This window comes from Colius striatus, chromosome 7 (assembly GCF_028858725.1).
Source record: "Colius striatus isolate bColStr4 chromosome 7, bColStr4.1.hap1, whole genome shotgun sequence".
Classification (NCBI taxonomy): Eukaryota; Metazoa; Chordata; class Aves; order Coliiformes; family Coliidae; genus Colius; species Colius striatus.
Window position 1 is genome coordinate 15,010,538 of NC_084765.1, and position 21,632 is coordinate 15,032,169.

General features: G+C 39.2%; 1 protein-coding gene across 1 annotated transcript in view; it reads right to left on the reverse strand.

Annotated features, from left to right (window-relative positions):
* Positions 1-17,434, reverse strand: part of PTPN5 (protein tyrosine phosphatase non-receptor type 5) — a 55,257-nt gene extending 37,823 nt beyond the window's left edge. The window contains exons 1-2 of the mRNA XM_010202133.2: positions 17,409-17,434; positions 15,030-15,043 (exon numbers count right to left, since the gene is read on the reverse strand). Of these exons, the coding sequence (XP_010200435.2) occupies positions 15,030-15,043; positions 17,409-17,419 (25 nt within the window). The 5' untranslated portion in view covers positions 17,420-17,434. The remainder of the gene's footprint in view (positions 1-15,029; positions 15,044-17,408) is intronic.
* Positions 17,435-21,632: the final 4,198 nt, after the last annotated feature.

Sequence of the window (21,632 nt, forward strand, 5' to 3'; positions counted from 1 at the left end):
GAATGTATTCTACTGAATGTGTACTACTTATATGGGTCTGCAAATCAACTGCTTATTGTCACATGCTTTTAAATTACATGTGCAGGACATATCCTTGGCATTGTAGCTCACACATCTGGTCAAGACCTTGTTCAATCTGCACATCATAAGACACACTGATTGCAGCAAGTCCAGATGCTTGCAAGACCCATGAAAGCTGAATAAGCTGCCTCAGAATGTACATGCACATGAGGTAGCTTTTGCTGGAGGGTAAAAAGGCAGCTCATCTAATCAAAGAATGAAGCTTTAGGAGAAAGATACTGGCTGAAAAGACATTCTCCTTTTTTTTTCCCCCCCCCCCCACACTTACCACTCCAGTAGGTGAAGAATGAAAATAGAATAATTACCTTTTGGACCAAAAGCCAATCTTTCTTTTGCACTGCAGTAGTATCAAAGGAAGTGGGTAAGAAGAAGGGGATCTTTCATGCTTGCATGGCAAACACAACTTGTATACTTCCATTCCTGTTTCTGCAAGAAATCAGCTTATGGGTGGCTATTCTACAACTCAGAAACTTTTAAAGAACTTCTTTATAGCCAGCTAATCTCAGATATTAAGGAGGTAAACATTATTACATTCAAGAGTCATGTTGAAAGATGGAAATGTTATTTCTAACACTTGCTGCAATCCTAAGGATGTATTTCTTTCTCTCTGACTTCTCCATTATTAAACTATTTTACCTTCCCAGTCATGATATGGTACTGACAACTACTAGTCTACTTGATTCCCTGACCTGTTCTGTTGAGAAGAGTTCGATACATCTACCTTTTCCAAAAGGTCAAATAAAACACTGACTGGAAGATTAGTATCTTGTCCCTAAAAGTATCCAGGTTAAGAGCTGCAAAGAAAAACATTCCCAAATGCATCCTACAGCTACTTACTGCTGCCTGACTGAAGATATAAGAGATTTGCCACAATGTAATCTTCTCAATACTTCAAATTCCGCTCTGGAAAAAGTCCAAGTTTTAGGTGCCAAGGACTTGTGTTTGGTAGATCTTGTATTTGTAATACAAATCCATACAGGAAGTTACTTTAGAAGATACTAGATAGCTTAATTCAAATACTAGCAACAACTCAGATCCACATACCCCACCAAGTTTACCACTGAACACTGCAAGGCATCAAAATAATTCTACAATCGTTTTGATATCTAACTGGAAGCCAGTCCAGTTCATCCAGTGGTTCTTTGTACCCTGCAGATTCTAACTTGCAGACTTAGTTCTCCTCTGTATAACAGAGCTTGAAGAAATAAGCCTGACATACCATTAATTCAAGTAAGAGGTTCAAGCAACTGTACCATCTCTGACACATTACAGAGGAACGGAAAACTCTTTAACAAGACTCAGTCTACGTACCAGCAACCCTGTTGTCAGTCTCCTGTGTTACTTACTGTGAGAGGAAATTCAACAGGACAGTAAATATTATCTGGGCCAAGCTACAGGTATTCATAGCTGTATGGGGAACAAATGAAATTTATAACACTCAGGGATTCTATTTGGGAAGGTTGGATGGTTTTCCTAAAATAATCACGCTGGAAGTAGCCAAGTATTTGATTATTTTTGATTTCTAGGTTGATACACCCATCAAGAGGAATTCAACTGCTCCATAACTCCCAAGTACTACTGTTTCAGGCTGTCTGAAGATTCAAGAGAACACTACCCTAAGTGTTTGGGGGAAAGCATTGGGTGTTTTTGCATGTGTCTACATCAGGTGAAAGGGAAAAAGTTCAGTTCAGCTGAAAGATGAATCTCTGGAACACAAGTCTTGAAAATTTGGTGACAGCAATGCACAACACAGCTTTAAACTGGAGCTTTTAGTAAGTACAATCATTGATATAAAATGTCTACCTGCTGTTGCTGAGCCTATAGAGAAAAATCTGCTTCAGTCTTCCCTTCCAGAAGAAAAACACAGAAACTGGTAGCACCATAATTTTTTGCATGATTACAAAACTACTTAGAAAGATACTGTAATGGCCCCTCGATAATTCTGAGAAAAAGGTTAATTTACCCTTGTGTAACAGAGGACAACTCTCAAGTATCATCGGTTTTGCTTTGCACTTGCTTGTCTGTGAGTAGCAGATAGCACTTTTAAAGCCAGTAGCCTTGTTCTGAGAAAGGCAAACATTGTGGAGGTTTCAAAACAAAAGCACAGAAAATGGGTGTCATCCACTCGCCAGGAAAAGCACTGGAGACTTGCAGCCTTCAAGCTCAGCTGGTAGAATCTGGTGGCTGCTTAAGCCAACCCTGATCACCAAAATGGAAAGGTGCATCAAGAGAAGCAAGGAGGAAAGTTATGCAGTAGGTCAGTGAACTGAAGGTCTACATATTTCTAGTTCCTCCCCTTTCACTGGCAACATGGAGAAGAAACTTTCTTCTCCATTTTAAATGAGTCTGCTGAAAAGAATATGCATTCCCTTCTCCCTGCTTGGGGGCTGCACAGCTTCATCCGTACATGGCCTATTCTCATCTCTGAGGGAATAAGAACCTCATGCCAGAGTGTGAAAGGAGAATAGTTGCCTTTCCACTCAGTAGCTCCCTGCTGAACTGCTGAGTCACAGATTTTCTCTGCATTCATTTTCACACTGCACCCACTCAGTCCACCTGCCACTTCATCTGGGATGGGTAGGAGGAGAGAAAAAGAGGTAAAATCAGAAAAAATGTTCATGTTGAGCCAGGACCATTATTGTGATACTGCAAGGTCATATATAAAGCAAGCCTGCAAGCTGCTAGGGAAGGATGGAGAAGAGACATATCAGATTGCAAGACAAACTGCCTCCACCTTTTCTTCAACAAGAGAAGACTTGCCAGTGAACAAGTCTCAAACCTCATCTGATTCCCAATCAGTTACTGATGCTATGAGTTTGCTAATATGTTTTGCAAATTTCAAGCTTCAGATCAGGCCTTGAGGTTTTTCAGTGTTTACTGTGATCTACAAAGAGCTTTCAAGCTGCTGCAATTTATTCAACAGTCCGACAGCTACTGTGTAGTAATTGACTGGCTGCCACAGGGAAGTGCCACAATGACAAGTGCCAATACCATCTGCATAGACTCCAGTTCCTAAGGGCATCTTCAGCTGAGTCGCTGCAGTGAAAATGTCCACAAGTCCTAACTTCCATCATTGAAGAAGATGAAGAGAAAAATCTTAGCCATTTTCTTACAGCTTTCATAAAATCCAAGCATAATAAGAGACAACATTTCTTACTAAATATTCAGTTCTTATATAGAAAAGGAACTCTGCAGTGAGTGGTGGGACATCTGTTCATCATGGTTACACATGGCCTAGATTTCTCTTAGGTTGGGTTGTATATATAGAAATGTACATTTAATTATCAAAGTAGTAATTTTTTGTAATTAGACTTCTGTACAGTACAGTTTACAGGTCACTAAAAAAGAAAATGCCAAGAAGCTTCCTAGTTTATTAAATCAACAATCTGAAAAAGCACTTCTGAAACTGACTTTTAGACTAAATCAGGACAACTGTGATCAATTTTCATAGCAATTATTAACCCACTGTTAGCATTCAGTAGAAAAACTGAAGGCTTGTTTATGAAATAAGGATTTTGTTCTATTAAGTAGAAAAGCAATTAAAAATGTAAGCCTGTTATTCACTGTGAGAAAGAGTCTGTTCTTAGGTAACTTTCAACTCTGCTTCTCAGTAATTCTTCTGGTGCAAGTCTGTTTGCTTGAAAATGTGCTTGTGCTCTACAGGCCTGAAGTGCAAAGAAAAATCCCAGTCTCAGAATGTTTTAATGACATCATATTAACACGCTTTTCTCTATCAACTTTCACTCCCCATCCCTCAGAGTGGCTCATCATCATGTTGCTCAAGAAATAGTTCATGTAAAAAGGTAACTGCAGAGGAAATATGGGAAATAGAAAAGCACAACTCAAAACCTTCTCAAGTTTCCCTGGTTTTTTGGGTTGGGTTTTTTTTCCTTCAAATAATCAACAGAATTTGCAATCAGAATCATCAGGCTCTCTGCTCTGGAAAGATAGATATCCTAGTTCAGCAAAGACTAACTGCTAGGAGCCATCAGAAGCAGTAAGGGACTGTCAGATAGGGCAATCACACGGGAAGTATGCGAGAACTACTGCACCATCTGCTGGGGTCTGATTCTCCTCCCATACTCATTTATAAACTGCTATGTCTCTACTAATAACAAGGGAGTTGCTGTTAATTTCAAATGCAAGATTATTTATGCCCTTGTCCATATATAAAGTGTATTCCTGCGACTAAATCAAATACACAAGAGGTTTGCTCTTAATGGGTCTACTAATACTTATAGGTCTGAAACACAAGATGTGTTGTTAAGCACTGTCCTTTTTTCTTTGTTTTTTTTTTTTTTTGTGTGAAACATGTCAAGTTAAATGATATGCTATTTCACATGGCAGCTAGGGCCTCTAGAGCAGTGTTTTCTTCAAAACAATTAAAATATTAAATATGGTGCCAAACTACAGCCACCCTCAGTGGGCAGAGACAGCGAATATTAACTTCTATCACACCCACACATAATTAGCATTTGCCATCTTTCAATCAGGGCTCTATTCAATGCTGCTTTCTTTTCTTGCATAGGGCTTTTTCCTCCTTTCCTCCTGAATCCCTTACAGAAGGTCTGCCTGATTCCTGCTTAATTTTTTTATAAAGAATACATTTGTTTATTATGCCACCTGGTGATAATTTTGGAGGCGCCCTGAGCTTTTGTAAACAGACTGGAAGTTGACTTTCAGTGGAGTTGGTTGTCCGAAATTACTTCCCAGCCTACAAACTCCCTTTAACACAGAAAAATAGAAACCCACAAAGCACCTCTGTAATTCCACAGTTAAAGAGCTACAGCTTTGACCGCTCATCAATCAGCCTTGCACAGACAAGGTAGCCAGGGAGAACTGTCAACAGCACAAAATCAGTGCAGATTGAGATGTACAGGGTTGAATTCTCTTTCTGAAACAGGCTAACCATCTCTGCCCTCCCAAACTCAAATGACAATCTTTCTGCCTGTAGCCTTTAACAACAGGATATACTCAAATGTGTCTGAATGCATAATCAAAAAATGACAGTAATAATCTTAAACCAGTCAAATGGCCTCTGCTATACAGGAGAGAATCCGACAATTCAAAGAAACATGCACATTTTGATTTCATGTGCTTGTGAATGAATTTACTATTCATAACCCTATCATCTGAATTGGTGTTAGCATACCTGTATTCCTTGGGAAAAAAGCATATTTCTCCTTATAAATCAGTAACTTCTACAGTTCTAATGCTAATACCATTGTGTTTCTAATTCCTCTTCAGTGACTTACCAGCCCGTTTCTCTGTAGGTATTAAATCTTCCTTTTGTTCTGGGGAGTGAGAGCGTTTGCACCTTGAAGCAGATGGGTGATATGCTGGCTTCCTGCCAGGTTCAAATGTGAACATTTTGATGTCATTCATTCAGGGACAGCCTGCATTACTAAGTGACTAAAATCTTATGCCCTGGAGCCTTCAGCAAAAATAGTTAGGAAAGCTACTATCACATTCGATGCTTATTTCAAAGACATTCTCTTTCCCGAGCAAAGTAAATTGTATCACGTCCAGTCTCAACAATCATCTTCAGCCACAAACCTGATACATGCCTCAAGGGTACTATCCCAAGTATAAGCATTTCACTTTCTTGAATTTAAAAAGGCTATGTTTTCACTGCTTGGCTTTCTCAGAAAGCAACAGTAACATTCAGATACTGTAACTTAGGCTCCAGAATAAGCACTTGTACAGAGAACGGTGCGCACATCTAGAAAAAGGATGTCTCAACTCAATTTTATCTCTGTACTGGATTGCCATTTCTACCTAGGGCTACTACATTATGGGCCCAAATGCAACGCCTGCACAATTAAATATTATTGCTCCCAGTTCAGTGCTCTGCTACCTCTGTGGCTGCAGCCCCTTCAAGTTAAGGGCACGATCAGACTATTGAAATGTGATAAGTCTTATTAATGGCTCCTTCTCCCTGGCCAATAACAAGGCAGCATAAAACGTGAAGAGTGTACACAGAGGAAGGTAACAGTTCACTTTGCTTAATTCTGTCTAGTCTATATGAGTTCCTATATTGGGCTTATCAAGATGGATACACAGCCTTAAGTAGTGAACTAAAAAAGCAAAACAGCTTGCCTTCTCATCCTCTTCCCAGTCAGGGAATACGCACAGAGCAATGTTTTGTCTAGACAGATAAGCAGACATGCACAAGTTGATAGAAATGTATGTCGGAGAAGGTGAGATGAAAAAAGCATGTGTATGTGATGAGCTTAGCTTATTCTGGGAGGATTTTGCACCATTTGCCTGCAGTCATGAGCTTCACTCCACAAAACAATTCAAAGAAACAAATCTCTCATGGATGTCTGCATCTCAAGGCTCCACTTGATCTAAGGTGACTGCACCTCACACCACAAAGCCTCATGCAGAGTTACTTAGCAAGAGGTGACATTAATCAGAAGGTCTGCAAGGTGGTATGCAAAATTCTGTGGAGACATCATTTTGCATCCTTGATCAGCACAGCATTTCTACCTCTAGCTCTCAGCTAGCCTAGGGATTTTAATTCTGTTCTCCAGCAAACAGTGCAGAAATGCTTTTCAAGACCTTAGACTGAGACCAGTCTGGTCAGGGCTTGAATATGACCTGCAGTTACATGGAAGCAGGTGGTAGGTATGCTGTATTTGTGGGAGGCATAGCTACCGAGGAGGTACACTTAAAACCTCTAATTGCTACAGGCATAAAAGGTCTTCCAGTATCTCCTATTCAGAGGATGAAAATGCAGTAAGTTATTTTATCTCACATCTATGTGACAAAAATGGAGGCTATTCTAAAACATTGTTTTCTCAAGCATTGATTAAAGCATTTCCTCCTTTTCAGGAGCTCCTGATTTCAGAACATTTATTATGCAGGTCACCACAAAGGCACTAAACATATCCTTATGGTCTCCTAGATGCCCCACTGTTCTGTCTCCATGTTGAATCACTGCTGCATATATATTTTCAAATATGGGTAGTCAACTGCCTTCCATAGTGTGTTCCTTATGAAGTGTGGGTAACAGTATATGTTAGTGTGGGTAACAGTATGTGTCAATGGGAAGCAAGATCTCATCCACACAGCTATATTCCTGCTATGCTGTCCAGAACACTTCATCTGCATTAACAGGAGATGCCAAATGCCTCATACCAAGTTTCTTCCCACACTAAGGCATACACTTGACTTCAATATGACAAAGTTAAACCTCCACTGAGTAATCTTGTAAATATCATTCTCAGCTTCAAAGGACCAATGTAGAGCTTTTGACCTCACCTCTTTCTTCTGCTATACCAGCCAGATTTTACTAGAAAGTACTTACCTTGCACCTCTCACCTCCCAGTGACAACTATGTGCAATGCATTGTCTTGGTCCTTTTTCCTGAAGATAGCAATAATTATGCTGGGAATATCATAAGTGGAACGGACAAAAAAGAGCTATGTTTTATTCATGGCCCAGGTAGAAGCACCTGCAATCATGCTGAGTGGAGACACAAAAAATGAATCAAGGAAATATAGTTATCCCCCAAAAGTAAGACTTGATAACATTATAGTCCCTCCTTTCATATTTACAGATCTTGAAGTTGTCTTGCCAACTGAAAAGACCAGAAGTATCACTGAATCTCTATGTGCGTGCAATAGGAGTAGCACTTTTAGGAGCATGCAGAAAAACCTCAAGAACAAAGGAAGTCTCATCTAAGAGCTATCGCACAAGTGTTTTCCCCTATGGAAAATAGCATAGGCTCTTCACGGTCCTGACAGTGGACATTGAGAACCTGCCAGTACCTGTGAATACATAGGGTGCTATAAGGGGCTGTTTTTAGAGCCCCTGAATGAACATGACAGAATGAAAAATGATCTATTCTGAAAAAGCTTTCTGTATTTATCTTTGTCTCCACAGAAGGTATAAAAAACAGAGAGCATTTAGTGTCTTTCAGGAATGCCATCCCTCTTTCTGAAAGCGTGCAAAACTGGTCAGATGAAACTTTTACCTATTTCAGCAGCAATGTTTGTGCAAGGAAGTTGGGACCAAGACTTGCAACCTAACTACTTCCCTTTTTATTTCTGGGCTCAGAAGTAAGAGACCTTTATAACATACATATAGGGAAGACAAAGGCATTCAAACTGCTAAAGACTTGGCAAAGCTGCAACTTCAGACTGTCATTTGAAGGTCAGTCTTACATATATAGTATTTATCTGCCTATTGTCAAACAACTGCTGAAGCAGAAAGTAGTTAAATAGAGTATGTTAGTTAATTAAATCTGGAACGTTAATGGGTTTTTCATAACACTGTGGCATTGTATCTATGAAAAGCAATGAAAAAATGGTTCTATTTAAAAGTGGTAATAGCTGTAGTCTTTGAACATATGCTTAATGAATAAATCTGTTAGGAAAAAAGGCCTGTGTGTATTGGAGGGGGGTAGGATGTTTGTTCTCACTTAAAGTGTGCCATGACGGCAATCATCAACAGCAAATGGCCCCTATTGTCGGGACTAAATAAAATTCCATTTGGCCATTTACTTTCAGGTGAAATTGCTTTTTTTCTGTTAAATAAAACATTCTTTTATCTAAACAGCTGAATTGATAATAAGGCAATGCCAGATTCACATTATTAAGGACACCTCATAAGTGTTCACACTCATTGGTAGGTGCAAAGAACCACAATACAGTAATATCCAGGCAGCTTGCTACCGCAGCATGGGGTGCAGCACGCAAGAAGCCAGCTAGACTACAGTGAAGAGGCATTCAGATCCCATGGTGAGAACCGGCTAACAACCCAGTGCACATATTGCAGTGGTGGGCGCAACTTCAGGAATGAAATTATACAGAATACAGTGCAACACAAAACCAACTATGTAAAGCTTACATGACAACCAGAAAGCTATGACGGTGAAGCATATGAGAACAAACTCTGTCTACTGGGTTTCCATTTCCACGAGCAGGCTGATGAATCTAATAACCTGGTAGATTTGTTTGTGAAATTAAAATGCCAATTCCTTACGCTAGGAAGTAAGTATGGAAAATATCTCCAGTTAAGCCATAGTTGGCTGCACATTTTTAAAGGAAGCTTGACAGATGATACTAAAATGCATATGGAGAAGTCAAACATATTACTATTTACTCAATAACTCTTCTCTCTTGCCAAAAGCTCTTCTTACAGAATACCCAAATCTCTCCTTTCACTGCTAAATTTGAGAGCTCAAGCTCCTCAGTTCCACTCTGAATGCTCCTAAGGAAGGTTCACCAACCATACTCCCTTTGCTGTTACTTCCTACAATAACATGCTTGAATACAGCTATTATTTGCAAGATAGCCAGATCTCAATTGGAAGGTGCACTATGTAGTGAAAGGGCCACAGGAAACTCCCAGGTCGCATTCAAACAGATCTCCCTAGTGCAACACACTGCAACTGGGAACCTAACAACCAGGTAAGATCATGCCACAGATCACCTCTGCTTTGAATGCTCTTCTCAGGCAGCAGCATTAGGAGACTGCTCCTAACTGCTTTTGGCCAGCTGAGCACAACCCAATGCTTGCTCTCCATCAGCTTTGCTAGCTTCTCAGTCTTGATAGTCCCCCCTTTTTCCTCTGAGAACTTTTCCTTGTGAGCAGGCAGGGCAGATACAGATTAACAAAGATCAGAGATCACGAGTAGGTGGAAAGAGATAAGAAGATGCACGAAGATAAAGCAAGTCTCAGGTTCCCAAGACTTCTTTTTCAGAGAGAGAATCATGATACAGTAAAGAAAATATTCCATCATTAAAACCTCTAATTCTTGGGCACGGTAGTCCCCCTCCTACTCTCTTTTTAATGCTATCCTTATTGAACTACTTTTCTCATTGAGGTTTCTTGAATTTTCCCATGGTGACAGAGACATCACCAGCAGAAGTAAGGAAAGCATGAAACCTCAGTCTCCAAACTGCTAAGGAAGAGGTCTAGAAAGCATGATTTCCAATAGCAGAAGTTTGACAACAGATATTAGACTTCCAAAGAGTGGTTTGCTATAGCTAAAATAATAGTTTATATGACTGCTGCAGACACACAGTCAGCAAGGTTCTGCTCTCAAAAATGACCAGCATTTTTATGAGGCTGATTTTCAGCTCATTTCAGCACAGTTACGTGATTAGTTTATCCTTTAATCAACCAGCCCACCAATCCAAACAGTGACCATAAGGCACGCCCAAAATTTGGTATGTAACAATGTGCCCAATTCAAAACATTACACCCTTTTGGATCCCATACTCCTGAAACAGTCACTTTGGTGTTTTTGACCTCCTAAATACCTGTTCTATGACATTAAACCAGGTCCTACAAAAACACTCTCATCAGGTAACATGAAAAATGAAAGCTAAGTTAGAAAATGGATTGGCAGCAAGAAGCAGAGAATGGAGAAGATAAAATAAAGATGACAAAAATGATAGAAGAAGGTGTGAGGATGTTTGAGAATAATGGAAATGATAATATCTGTTGAGAGAAGACATGAAAAAAGAAAAATAAATACAAGGCCATAGAAGAGAAGCCTACAGCAGGGAGAGTGTGAAAGCCTGGCAGAAGGACCGAGTGGAGACTAAAAACAGCATCTGGCAGTAGCTCAAATCAAACAAATCAGCATATGCAAGAAGTGCAGTACACTGAAAACTTCCTCTTGGGTATTAAGTAACCTCAGAGTCAGAATAGAAAGTCTTCCTTCTCTTTTTCTTTGGACTACCTTGCTCTAAACCTCGAGGCAGAAAAAAAAATCTACTTAAAGTTTTCTGTGACTGTCATTTCCTTATTGCCACTGTCAGCTCTTCAATGGAAATCTCAAAGGCAAAGCTACAGAAATCAGACTTTGATTTTTATTCATTTTTCTAGTGGGAAAGGTGGTGGTGGGTGCCTCCTTCCTGAATGATTTGGGGCATCGAGAGACCAGATTTTCAAAAGGTCTAGGGAAATTTTAAAAATCTCCAATCTAAACAGACAGGACTCTAGTTCTGTTGTAACAATTTTATTCATTTTTCAAAAGATGGGCCAAAGCTCCATTTTCAAAAGCAGATTTAAAACACGGAGTGCACCACACATTGAAAGCCAATGTGACAATACTACACTTGCTTTCAGACTGCTGTCTGCCATATGACTTTGCTTCCTTTAATCATGTATCTGTAAATGCAGCACACAGATCTGTCTATTTGTCACTCCCAATTAAGAAAATACAGGTGTAGCTGTGAGACCATCAAATACCATAAACTGGGTAGTCTGAGGACAGCCCAACATTCCAGATCTTAAACTGCAGTGATATTTATTATATTTACCCCTGAACAAAATCTGAAGAAGTCCCGTGTGGGGAAGTATTACAGCATTCACCAAAGCCTAGTATAAACTCAGTCTTGTCAGCATTCACAGAGGGAGACCTGCCAAGCCAAGCAATCCCATTTCAGTGAATATCCCACCATGCCCCACCTGTGTGTACATAGGCTGCTACATCTAACTGCACAGCTGGAGCAAACTACAACCACGATTCTTCCCGCACTACAACCATCTGGAGCAGGGTCTTAACTTGAGTTTGCTGTTGTTCTCCTCGGGTCCATGTGTCTGCATTTCCTTCATCAGAAATCAGGAAAAGGGAATGATGATGGCACCAAAATCTCACTCTAACACAGAAAAAGCACGTGATCAGATTTATCTTCTGTGACAGTCTCTGTTGTTGGAGATCAAGCTTAAAAGACAGGAACTACAGACAAAGAGACAAGAACACATAGGGTGAAGACTGTCCTAATATCAATGGCAGCAGGAGGACCGACAGAACATTCCCGAATAATCCCTGGAGGACAGTGGCAGACTAGAGACACTATTTTGCTGCCTGTATAGTAGTTGGGACACAGTGGAATGCACTTTTACCTTGGACTTGGGACCCCAACCTCCACAGCAACTGTCAGAAGCTCTTTTGAAAAACAATCTCTGTAATCCATCTTTGAGATACAGTTGCCTATCTCTTCTAGCACTCCTGGGTCATGAAATACTAAGTATGCCTCAACATCCTGTCAAGATATGTTTGTGCTTCTCGATAATCTTTAAACTTTTCAAGTTTATTACGGTCCAAAGACTTAAACCAAAACAAGTAATTGATGTGGTCAAATAAATATGAATTTGAGCCTGAACTCATGTGCATTCTACTTTCATTTGGTTATTTTTTCATTGCAATCACAGTATAGCATTAACAAGAGGCAGTTTCACCTTACCAATTTGGGAAAAAAAAATTCAAAAGATTTTCTCACTGCAACTGGAAATGCAGTGTTTGCTTAGGAAAGAAAGAAGCAAGGTGGAATGCACCTGGAGGAAAACAGATGTATGTCCTTGTGAAAATTAAGGAAAACCTCACAGCTTCTGTGAAAACAGCAGCATAGCTCTTAGAATATCTTGCTATGGAAACCTGAACACTGGAGCTTTGCACCAAAACATTATGCTAGATCAGCCTGTGTATATCTTTTACCTGGGCTGGCAGGTTGAAGACAGCAACACATATCACTTCACAGCATATCACTATGAACTGTCTGCAAAAATATGTACGCTCCGATCCAGATCAAGTGGCATGCTAGACCTTTTGAAGTCCATGATAAACCTTTGTAGCAGTTCAGAATCATCAGCATGGCCAGACACCAGCCAGGTTCACAGTCTTCAAGTTGGATGACAATCTCTCCATGGGGACCTAATAAGTCACTTAGTGATACAAGAGACCCCGTGTCATACCAGCAAATGGATTCTGTTGTGTTTTCGTTCAGGGTGCCCAAGACATGACCAAAGGACTCAGACTGCCATTGGAACTTCAGCAGAAAATAAATAATGAGTTTCCTTAAATGCCTCATAAAATCCAAGTCTGAATAACAGAGTATTTAAACATATACCAGAGGACTGTGCCAAGAGGTTCAGGTCTCTAAGTTACACATACCAGTTTATCAGTTATACTTCTTACTTGGTACAAGGCAAGGAAACTATTTTATGCACAGGACAGAAGAGGAAGGAAGATAATCAAGTCAGCTCACTTGCCACCTGTCCAGCTTAAGAAAGGATTAAGTACAAGAAGGGTTAAAGAAAAATACCTTTGTCCAGCCCTTCCTCAAGGTATGCCACACAAAAAATGTCTTACAGACGTTACCTTCCAAGTCATTGCTTTTTCTTTAAGATCTTGACAAAGACAAAATTTTGCTATAAGTATTTGCCCAAATATTTAATTCATTACTAAATGCTAAACTTTCCAATAATGGTTACATTTCTTTTGATTCAACTTGTTGTTGCAATTGACATTTTCATTCCTTTTACCTACTGTGCTGTGAATGCCACTTCCTGTTCCATTACAAATCATGAAGAAAAATAACCTTACAAGAAAATGGGTGGAATTTTTTTTTTCATGCCAAAGTCAGAGTGGCTTTTTTCATGGTTCTATTTGCATTCCACATGCAAGCATATGGTGAGCCAAACTCTGCTCATGTTACAACACAAACATTTCATAAGCAAAAATCTTTCTGAATGAACCACTCGTTAGAAATGCTGACTACTGTTTATAAATACTACAGTGAAACCACAGAATGTCCATGTAATGAAAGCTCGGCATTATATGAACAGCCCCTCAAATTGTATTTGTCAAATCATTAAGTAAAGAAAACAATCTCTTCTTTCACTATGTTCCCAGAGAAGCATTCTCTTCACTCAGTATATTGCTGTATCTTATTTCTCTAACAGAAACAGTGTAAACCCCACAGAGCCAGATTAAAGCTTCCTTATTCACTTCTTCACTTTTTTTTTTTTGGTAGGAAATCTCCCCTAAATCATCAGGATTATTTCTGCAACACCATCAAATGAAACAGGGATTACAATCTGACCCACGAGAAACAACAATTACACTCTCATGTACTGCAGATAGCCAATACCGTTCTTGAAGTTCCTTGAAGGCAAACTTATATAATCCTGAAAGAAACTGTACTAAAGCAATAAGGACCGTAGAACTAAAACTGGCACATGATAATTTACCAAATAGATACTTGTCAAAAAGAATAGACTGATTTTAAATTTAACTCATTGTAGAAATCAGAGTCTCTGGAGACACAAATCTTTAGATGCAGGGCCCCTTGGTACCACAAACTGCCTCATTTTCATCATCTGATTCTTAAGATGCTGTTTAGAGATGGACTGAGATTTTCATCAGTTTAATTTTCTACAGTTTTGTGTATGCACTGCAGAAGAAACTTGCTTTAACAAAGATTTAATTGAAAGACTAAAACTTCAAACTGTCAGCCCCAGTGCACACTCCTTCAAAAATAGCATGTTAATTTTGCTCATCCCCAGACTCATGTGACCTCTTTTATCTGTACTCTTTTCCACCTGCACCACAGCAGCTCATGGCTATGTCACACAGCTAGAACAAAACTTTTCAAGCCTCCAGGTACGCCATCCAGCTTTACTTCATTCTGTACATTTTTTTGCTTCATGCACTATGCTGGATGCCAGCAAACGCAAAATTGAACACACAGCAGTTTTGCGAAATAAATAGCCTTCTGGTTACTTGAAATGACCATGTTTCAATCTAATCCATCATTTTATGGTTTCACTATGCTTTTTAATTGGCTGGCATAAACACATCCTAACAGTTTCTCAAGGCATTTTTCAGAATTTGAAAGTGAACGCTGGTTAAAGTTTTCCCTCCAGTCGATCTTAACCCAGCAATGCATTGTAAGTTTCTCATTAGCTGACATGCCCTGCAATGAGAATGCCAATACTATCTTTGTATGTGTTTTATTGATTGCTCAACTTAGACACTAAAGTACCAGAAGCTTTTGGCCACATACTATGTAGCATTTTCTGCAATACTGAAGTTTATTAGTGATTGTGATAGCTAAAAAGAATGGTACCCTTTTCTTAGCCAGATTTGAAACAAAGGCCAGTCCACAGCCTTATGACATGTGGACAATTACTTTTACATCAAACATTTATTAGAGCATCTTCTGTCAACTTTAAATATACAGATTTGCATTTCATACACCCTTTCCTCTATCTTCACTCAAATTAGCATCACTGATAACTTCATTTTCAAGTTGTTCTTCCCTCTTGTGCCAAAATTGCCTTAGACTCCTCAGACTGAGGCCTTTTCAGGCTGCCTTTTCAGCAAGCATGCTTGCAGGAGGCAGCCTATACAAACAGACTATCTTCCATGGTACTTTACCAATGCTTCCACAGTGGCACTGTTACATTAACATGAAGGCAAGTGCATGACCTTCAGCTCACATTCAGCTGAAAAGCTTTACCACAAGTTTTTTTTTTGGAACTATTCCTCCTTGATGTCACATCATAAATGATTGTCGATCTTTTCTTTTGTGCCCTCCCACATCAGGTTTTCCCAGGCTAGGCTTTTCTGCAAGGCAGAACTACTCATGCCTCATTCTGCAATAAAACAAAACTATTTGAAAAGCTTCCCTTTGTATTGCCCACATATAAAAAGTAAGCTAGGATCATTGCTGAATTAAGGATCTTTTTTATGAACAGCCTGGAGGCTATATGCAAGAAAACGTGATATTTTGGCCATGTAGACCTCAATAGAGGTGAGGAGAAGCAAAGCAAGAGGAGAATGCTTCTGTTAGGGCAGTGTCAAAACTTAAGTGAAAACACAAGGGGAAAAAATGAGGTCCTACATGAAGCAGAAAAAAACAAAGGTAAAAAAAGTGCATTACGAGAACCATTCAAACATTTCCCCTCAAAGTAGCCATACTGGTAGATGTGAAATAGAAAGTATCCACAAGAATGTAATTTCTATGTTGGTAGATAGACCATATTCATTCATGGTTTGACCCCACACTTTTAATTACATTTTACTAAAAATTTCAGTGCACGGATAAATTTGACCAACTGTGTAAAGTGATTTCTGAATTCATAATTTTGTATAACCAGTAGAATTACATTTATATCTTGCTTTGAAATTAATATATGACTACAAAGATGAGGTAACATACAATATCACATTTCTACCTATGCTAAACCATCAAAAGTAAGTGCTTTGAGGCAAAAAGTGCACTTTTTTCATTTATAGCATGTTTGTACATGTCTTAACAAAATGATGCTTCCAATTTGGCTCACCTACACACCATCTCAATATAAAAGTAAATAATACTGATGTTTTCTGGCCTAGGTTTAACACTGGCCTCAATGGATCTGGACAAGACTGTATAACACAAAGGCTCTAAAGAACACTAGCATGACTCGCTGAGCTTATGGAAAGGAAGATGCATCCTTTCCACCATCTAATTAGTGGCAAGCATTGGCAACCAGCTGGACAAAGCTTACCATTTATATACAAACTGTGAAGAGAATGTGAACACCCAGGAGAAATATTTGTAGGTTACTATACGATTCTCAGGATTCTTATCTAAGTAATAAAAGGTCACAGCTCATAAAGGGCTTTTCAAAAGTGAAGTACACAGCAGGTGGAATGGATCCATTCACCTTGCAGCTTTTTCACATACAGAACATGTTTTGTTCCTCCAAATATACCCTAATAAAGGTTTCAGCACCCTTTTTCCATAAGCTGGGCCTCCTTCACAGCATAGAGTTGATTCCAAAGACATACTTGCATCAGCTCAGCTGGCTTCTGTACCATAAAAATCACCACAGACTGCAATAGTCTGCAAGATGTCTGTACCTGCATGATGGTATGAAAGGCTGGTCCACTGCAGCATTAAGGCTGCAACCAGAGGGGAAATAGATCAGCTAACTGATAAAAAGAAAATTTATCTACTCCAGATGAATGACTAGAAGTCCAAAGCCCAGTAGCTTTGGATCCCTTGTTGCACAGACAGGGAACACTTTCTGGTAAGAGACAGAATATGCTTAGGAACAAGTCCAGAATGACTTGAAAACACCCACTTCCTTGATGATTAAACAAAAATTATTTATTTACTACTTACCACAAACAAATAAAAATGTTTGAAACAGATATGGACTGGATTTAAAAGGGCTTTCTAAGGACCTTTCAGGACAGAAAAGCTCAATCCTTTAGGCCTCCTTAGAAGTCCTAGTTAAAACAAACTTCATTGACAATACATAGGTAATGGAGGTAATGACATGAGAACCACAGCTAGATTAAAAGACATGGTCCACTACAAAGAGATCTATCAAAAAGTATCTTCGATGCTAACTGAGCTTTGCAAAACATTTACAACTGACAATGAATTTTCCTTTCCTTTATTTTTTGCATTCCTTGTTCCTTTCACTCTCCAGGAAGGTTAGGACAAGTTCTGAAAGTGTGTATGACTGTATTTTTCATCTGCACTGAAGAGATAGTATGACGTATCTGATGTTCCTTGTCTTACTTACCCATCTGACATGCACTCAGGCCTTTCAGTCACATAGTAGCTCAGCTCCAATGCCTGCTTCGGGACAGATGGTCATCTGGCATTATCATTTATGTTCTTTATGCACTACAATCCTAAAAAAATAAGTGAAAAATCTAAGCTTTAATACTATCAGATGTCCAAGAATCATTCAAGGCTTTCACACATAATTTTCTTGAAGAGAAATTCTAAAAGACCATGATGTGACATTCATCCATAAAGGAAGTACCAGGCCACTGATCTATGGCATGCAGTGAAGCATGGAAAGGAGATGAAGCATATTCTTGCTTTGTTACTGACCCACTTGCTTTTGCTTATTGCCTGTGTACAGGAACTGCGATCTACCTGAAGCCCTCCAGGGATCCAAAGGGTTTGTACCATAAACTGTTAAGGAAAAAGGGGTGATCCATAAGCTAAGCTCCCTTAGGAGCCATCTACTCCATATGGAAAGAGCCTTCTGCTAAAATCATAATGGCCAATTCCATTAAAATCTCAGAGAGTTCTTAAAAGGCTGTGAGCACAGGGCAGAAAATCTTACAATGTATTTATGAAGGACTGTTGTATGCATCATACCTACCACATAGTGCAGCTAACTGAATACATAATTTGGAAACACATGGTCCACAACAGCCTCAGAGACTGTCCCCAGTATGCCACTCCAAGCATTCAAAAACATGGGTAAAGAGAGTCATGTAGGCATGTGTAAATAAATTCACCTCTAAAAGAGCAAGGACTTTTTTCTTCTGAATAAATTCTGCTAAGGGAAGGGTCAGATATGCATTCTGTGTCCAGATTACAAAGGCTGTGTCTCCAAAGCTTATATGATTTGTCATCTACTTATAAAGCACCTCACACTGTGAGCATCAGGCCAGTTCATTCAGAGTTTCATCCAACGCTCACAGAAATCAATGTAACTTCTTTTGCTGATGCCAATACACATTGTATTGCAAACCAAAACAAGGGGTGCTCTGAACAACAAAAGGATAAAGGGATAAACGCTGAAAGTGCCATCTCCTACAGAGGTCTCATTGAAATCACAAACAGTTCATTTCATTAGAAACTCATCAGATATCCAAACTTCACCTCTGACACTTCGACACAAAGTGACCACTGCATACAGATAAGCACACCTGCACGTTAAACATATTTAAAAGCAAGTCACATTCTTAGAAGACCCCAGGATACAAAAAGACAGCATCCAGGTGAAAGTAAATCAGCAGTCACGGGGGATGCACTCAAAAGAAAAATTTATCTCCAACAATACAGCACACCTTAGCATTAAGAAATCCTCTGCTATCCAGGACAAGGGACTACAAAGTCAAGGGAGGAAACCTGCTGTAAAGGCCTCGATACATGCTGTGTCTTTCATTTGCAATACAAACATAACATGGAGAAACTAGGCAGGTCCAAGAATAAGGAATACTGTCTGTGTACATAGTGTGGGCCAAAACATAATCCAAAAGTTCTTCTTAAAACTAGAAACATGAGACATAAAGCATAGAGATGGTATTTATACTTTTATAGACATTTAGAAATGTCTCTCCCTCCCTCACAGGAAAATATGACAACCGATTATTTTCAGCTACAAGTTTTTATTTTGTTTCCTGATGTGTTGTCTTAAGTCAAGCTCAATATAGAAAAGATGTCTTTCAGGCAAGTCCCAAGAAAAGTCAAACTTCTTTTACAGCGCACCATAAAAAGGTGTGGATAGTTTCAAGTCCACAAGCAGCACTTCCTTGCTCCTTTGAAATTTCTGTTGCTGACATAATCACAGCTCTGTGCAACAGCTCACAGAATCAGGCTTTGCAATGCACTCATTCCATTCCAGCAGAATACCCATGAAGTGCAGAAACAAGAAGTAACTGGGTTTCATAAATGACTGCCACTGGAAGAAAGGAATTTGGCCTCTTGGCCCGCTACTGAAGGCTATATTATATCCCCAAGCTACAACAACTGGTCTAATAAAAGATGCTCTGCCTCTCTATACAGCTCTCCTTAATGATACCTTGTCTTGACATGAAGGGCTCAGGTATTTGAACAGATTGCCCCATTATATAAAGTTATTTCTTCTGTTAAGTGGAATTGTAATTGATTCTGCATGCTCTCAGTCTAATGCAAACAGAAGACAAGATTGCTAAAATTCAAGCAAGTGCTTAGTATTTTTACAAAGGCAGACTGAGTACACATAGTTCTGTGGTTCAGCTGACACAAGGCAACTTGATCACATACCCTAGTAATGCTGTTCTTTGACCTTCCTTAGTGCCTGCAGTCCACTACAATATTCAAATGCAGTTTTCTTCACACACACTGCTGTGCAAGGAACTTGCTATCATGACATTTCCAGAGAGGCCAAATAACTAAGAATTATTGCTGAAATTGTAGGCACAAGGTCTGTATCTATAGGTCTTTGTAGCTCCTAGAAACAAGTTACCTCTTCTTATGCTATATGCAACTGTTATAATCTGTCTTCAGTATACATGCCTTGCCAGACTCCACACTTAATTCCTTTCTCTACACTGACTCTAAATTCAAGCATTCCTACTCTGCTTCCTCCTTCCCCCACAATGTAACTCATGGACAAGTATAGTTTTAAAGTGCAGAAAGAAATAAGGCCCCATCTTTCTGTCTCTCCAACAGCATGTGAATGATAGGAAAGTACCACTAAAGCAAGGACAGTTAAGAATTACTTCTGTCTCTGAAAACACATACAACCCTATTCTCAATTACCTTACATCTTGCAGTTAGTAACATAATAGTGATGTGAAAATACTGGTCAGATTTGGCAGCATTTTACACTTACTTTACATTAATGTAGAAGAAATATGCTGCCATGTGCACATGACTATGAGGAAAACCTTGAAGGTAGAATAGCTTTACAGAAGGCCAGTCACCATAAACAATAAAGGCAGTACAACTGCATGACCTTGCTTTTCAAATTCTTCGTCCTTCATCCTTCTGACATAAGCAGCTAAAACTAGTCACAGAAGCACTTACTCATGTTCATAAGTGCCAGCAAAATCAGGTGTCAAATTAAGAGAAGATTTCAGCACTTCATTTTGCTCTGTGTGAAACCTCTAGAGGATGTGTCACAGAGGACTGCTAAGCAATTGCAAAACTTCTGGTAGCAAGTACCGACAGCACATTCAGACTGCTTCATGGAAGCAAAAGTGACTTGATCTTGCGTGTTTTAAGCCACCAGGTCAATTTTTGCTGAAAACACTGGCATAGTCTGCCCATATGCAAGCAAAAATTGTGCACACAATTATCTGGATATATATCCTGGCACTGACAGTGCAGCAAAGCAGGTTAATGTGTAGGAGCATCATCCCAGAACAGTAACACAAATCTAAAGGGTGGAACACAAAACAATAAAATAGTTTATTGCTACTTCTCATTTTTCCCTCTTCAGGGAAGGACATAGACTCTATTCCAAAGAACACATCATTCAGGCAATCTGTAGCAATGTTGTGTTGTAAAATGTTCCCTCACTCCATCTACAACCCCAAATCAGACAAAAGTATTTGCCTGAAATGGGCTACACAGAACTACACACTCTCCTTTTGTCCTTATGTTCCCTTTTCTCCATTTTAAGAACAGACAAACCTGAAGACAAGGCCAAGTCTCCTGGGGCAGAGGAACAGAAACATGTTATTAAATAACGCGTGTACATAAGTGGCTATTGTCTTGGGATCTGAAAACCAAGTTTAATTAACCAGATGAGTGGAAAGCAGTTTATATAATGCAGACTATCTGTGGATTCTCACCTCAGTCATTTCACAGAACCCTTTGTAATTGTTGGTCCACATAATAGCATTTTTTATTGGTAAAAATAATTAGCATAAGCAATCTTTCTTAATGTCTGTGAATGTTGGCATCTAGAAGAAGCAGGTGTTTAAAATAGAGGAAAAGAGACCAATCCATATTACACAGGATACGAAAATGGTTCTGTGAGGAAAATATGGCTTCATTGCTTCTTGAATTCCTATAAATTAATTTCTTGGACTGAAAATTATTCAGTGCTAAAAGGATATTGACTGATTCTGTCACTGTCAATGAAAGGGAGTCCTGGAAAGAGTCTAAAGGCTTACGCCTTACTCTACATGTATTCTGTAAGTTTGATTTCTGAAATGTTGTATGCTTATGAGAAAAGCATGATAAACTTGTAAAAATTTTAGCTTTGAGAACAACCAAGGTCTGTCCATTGAGT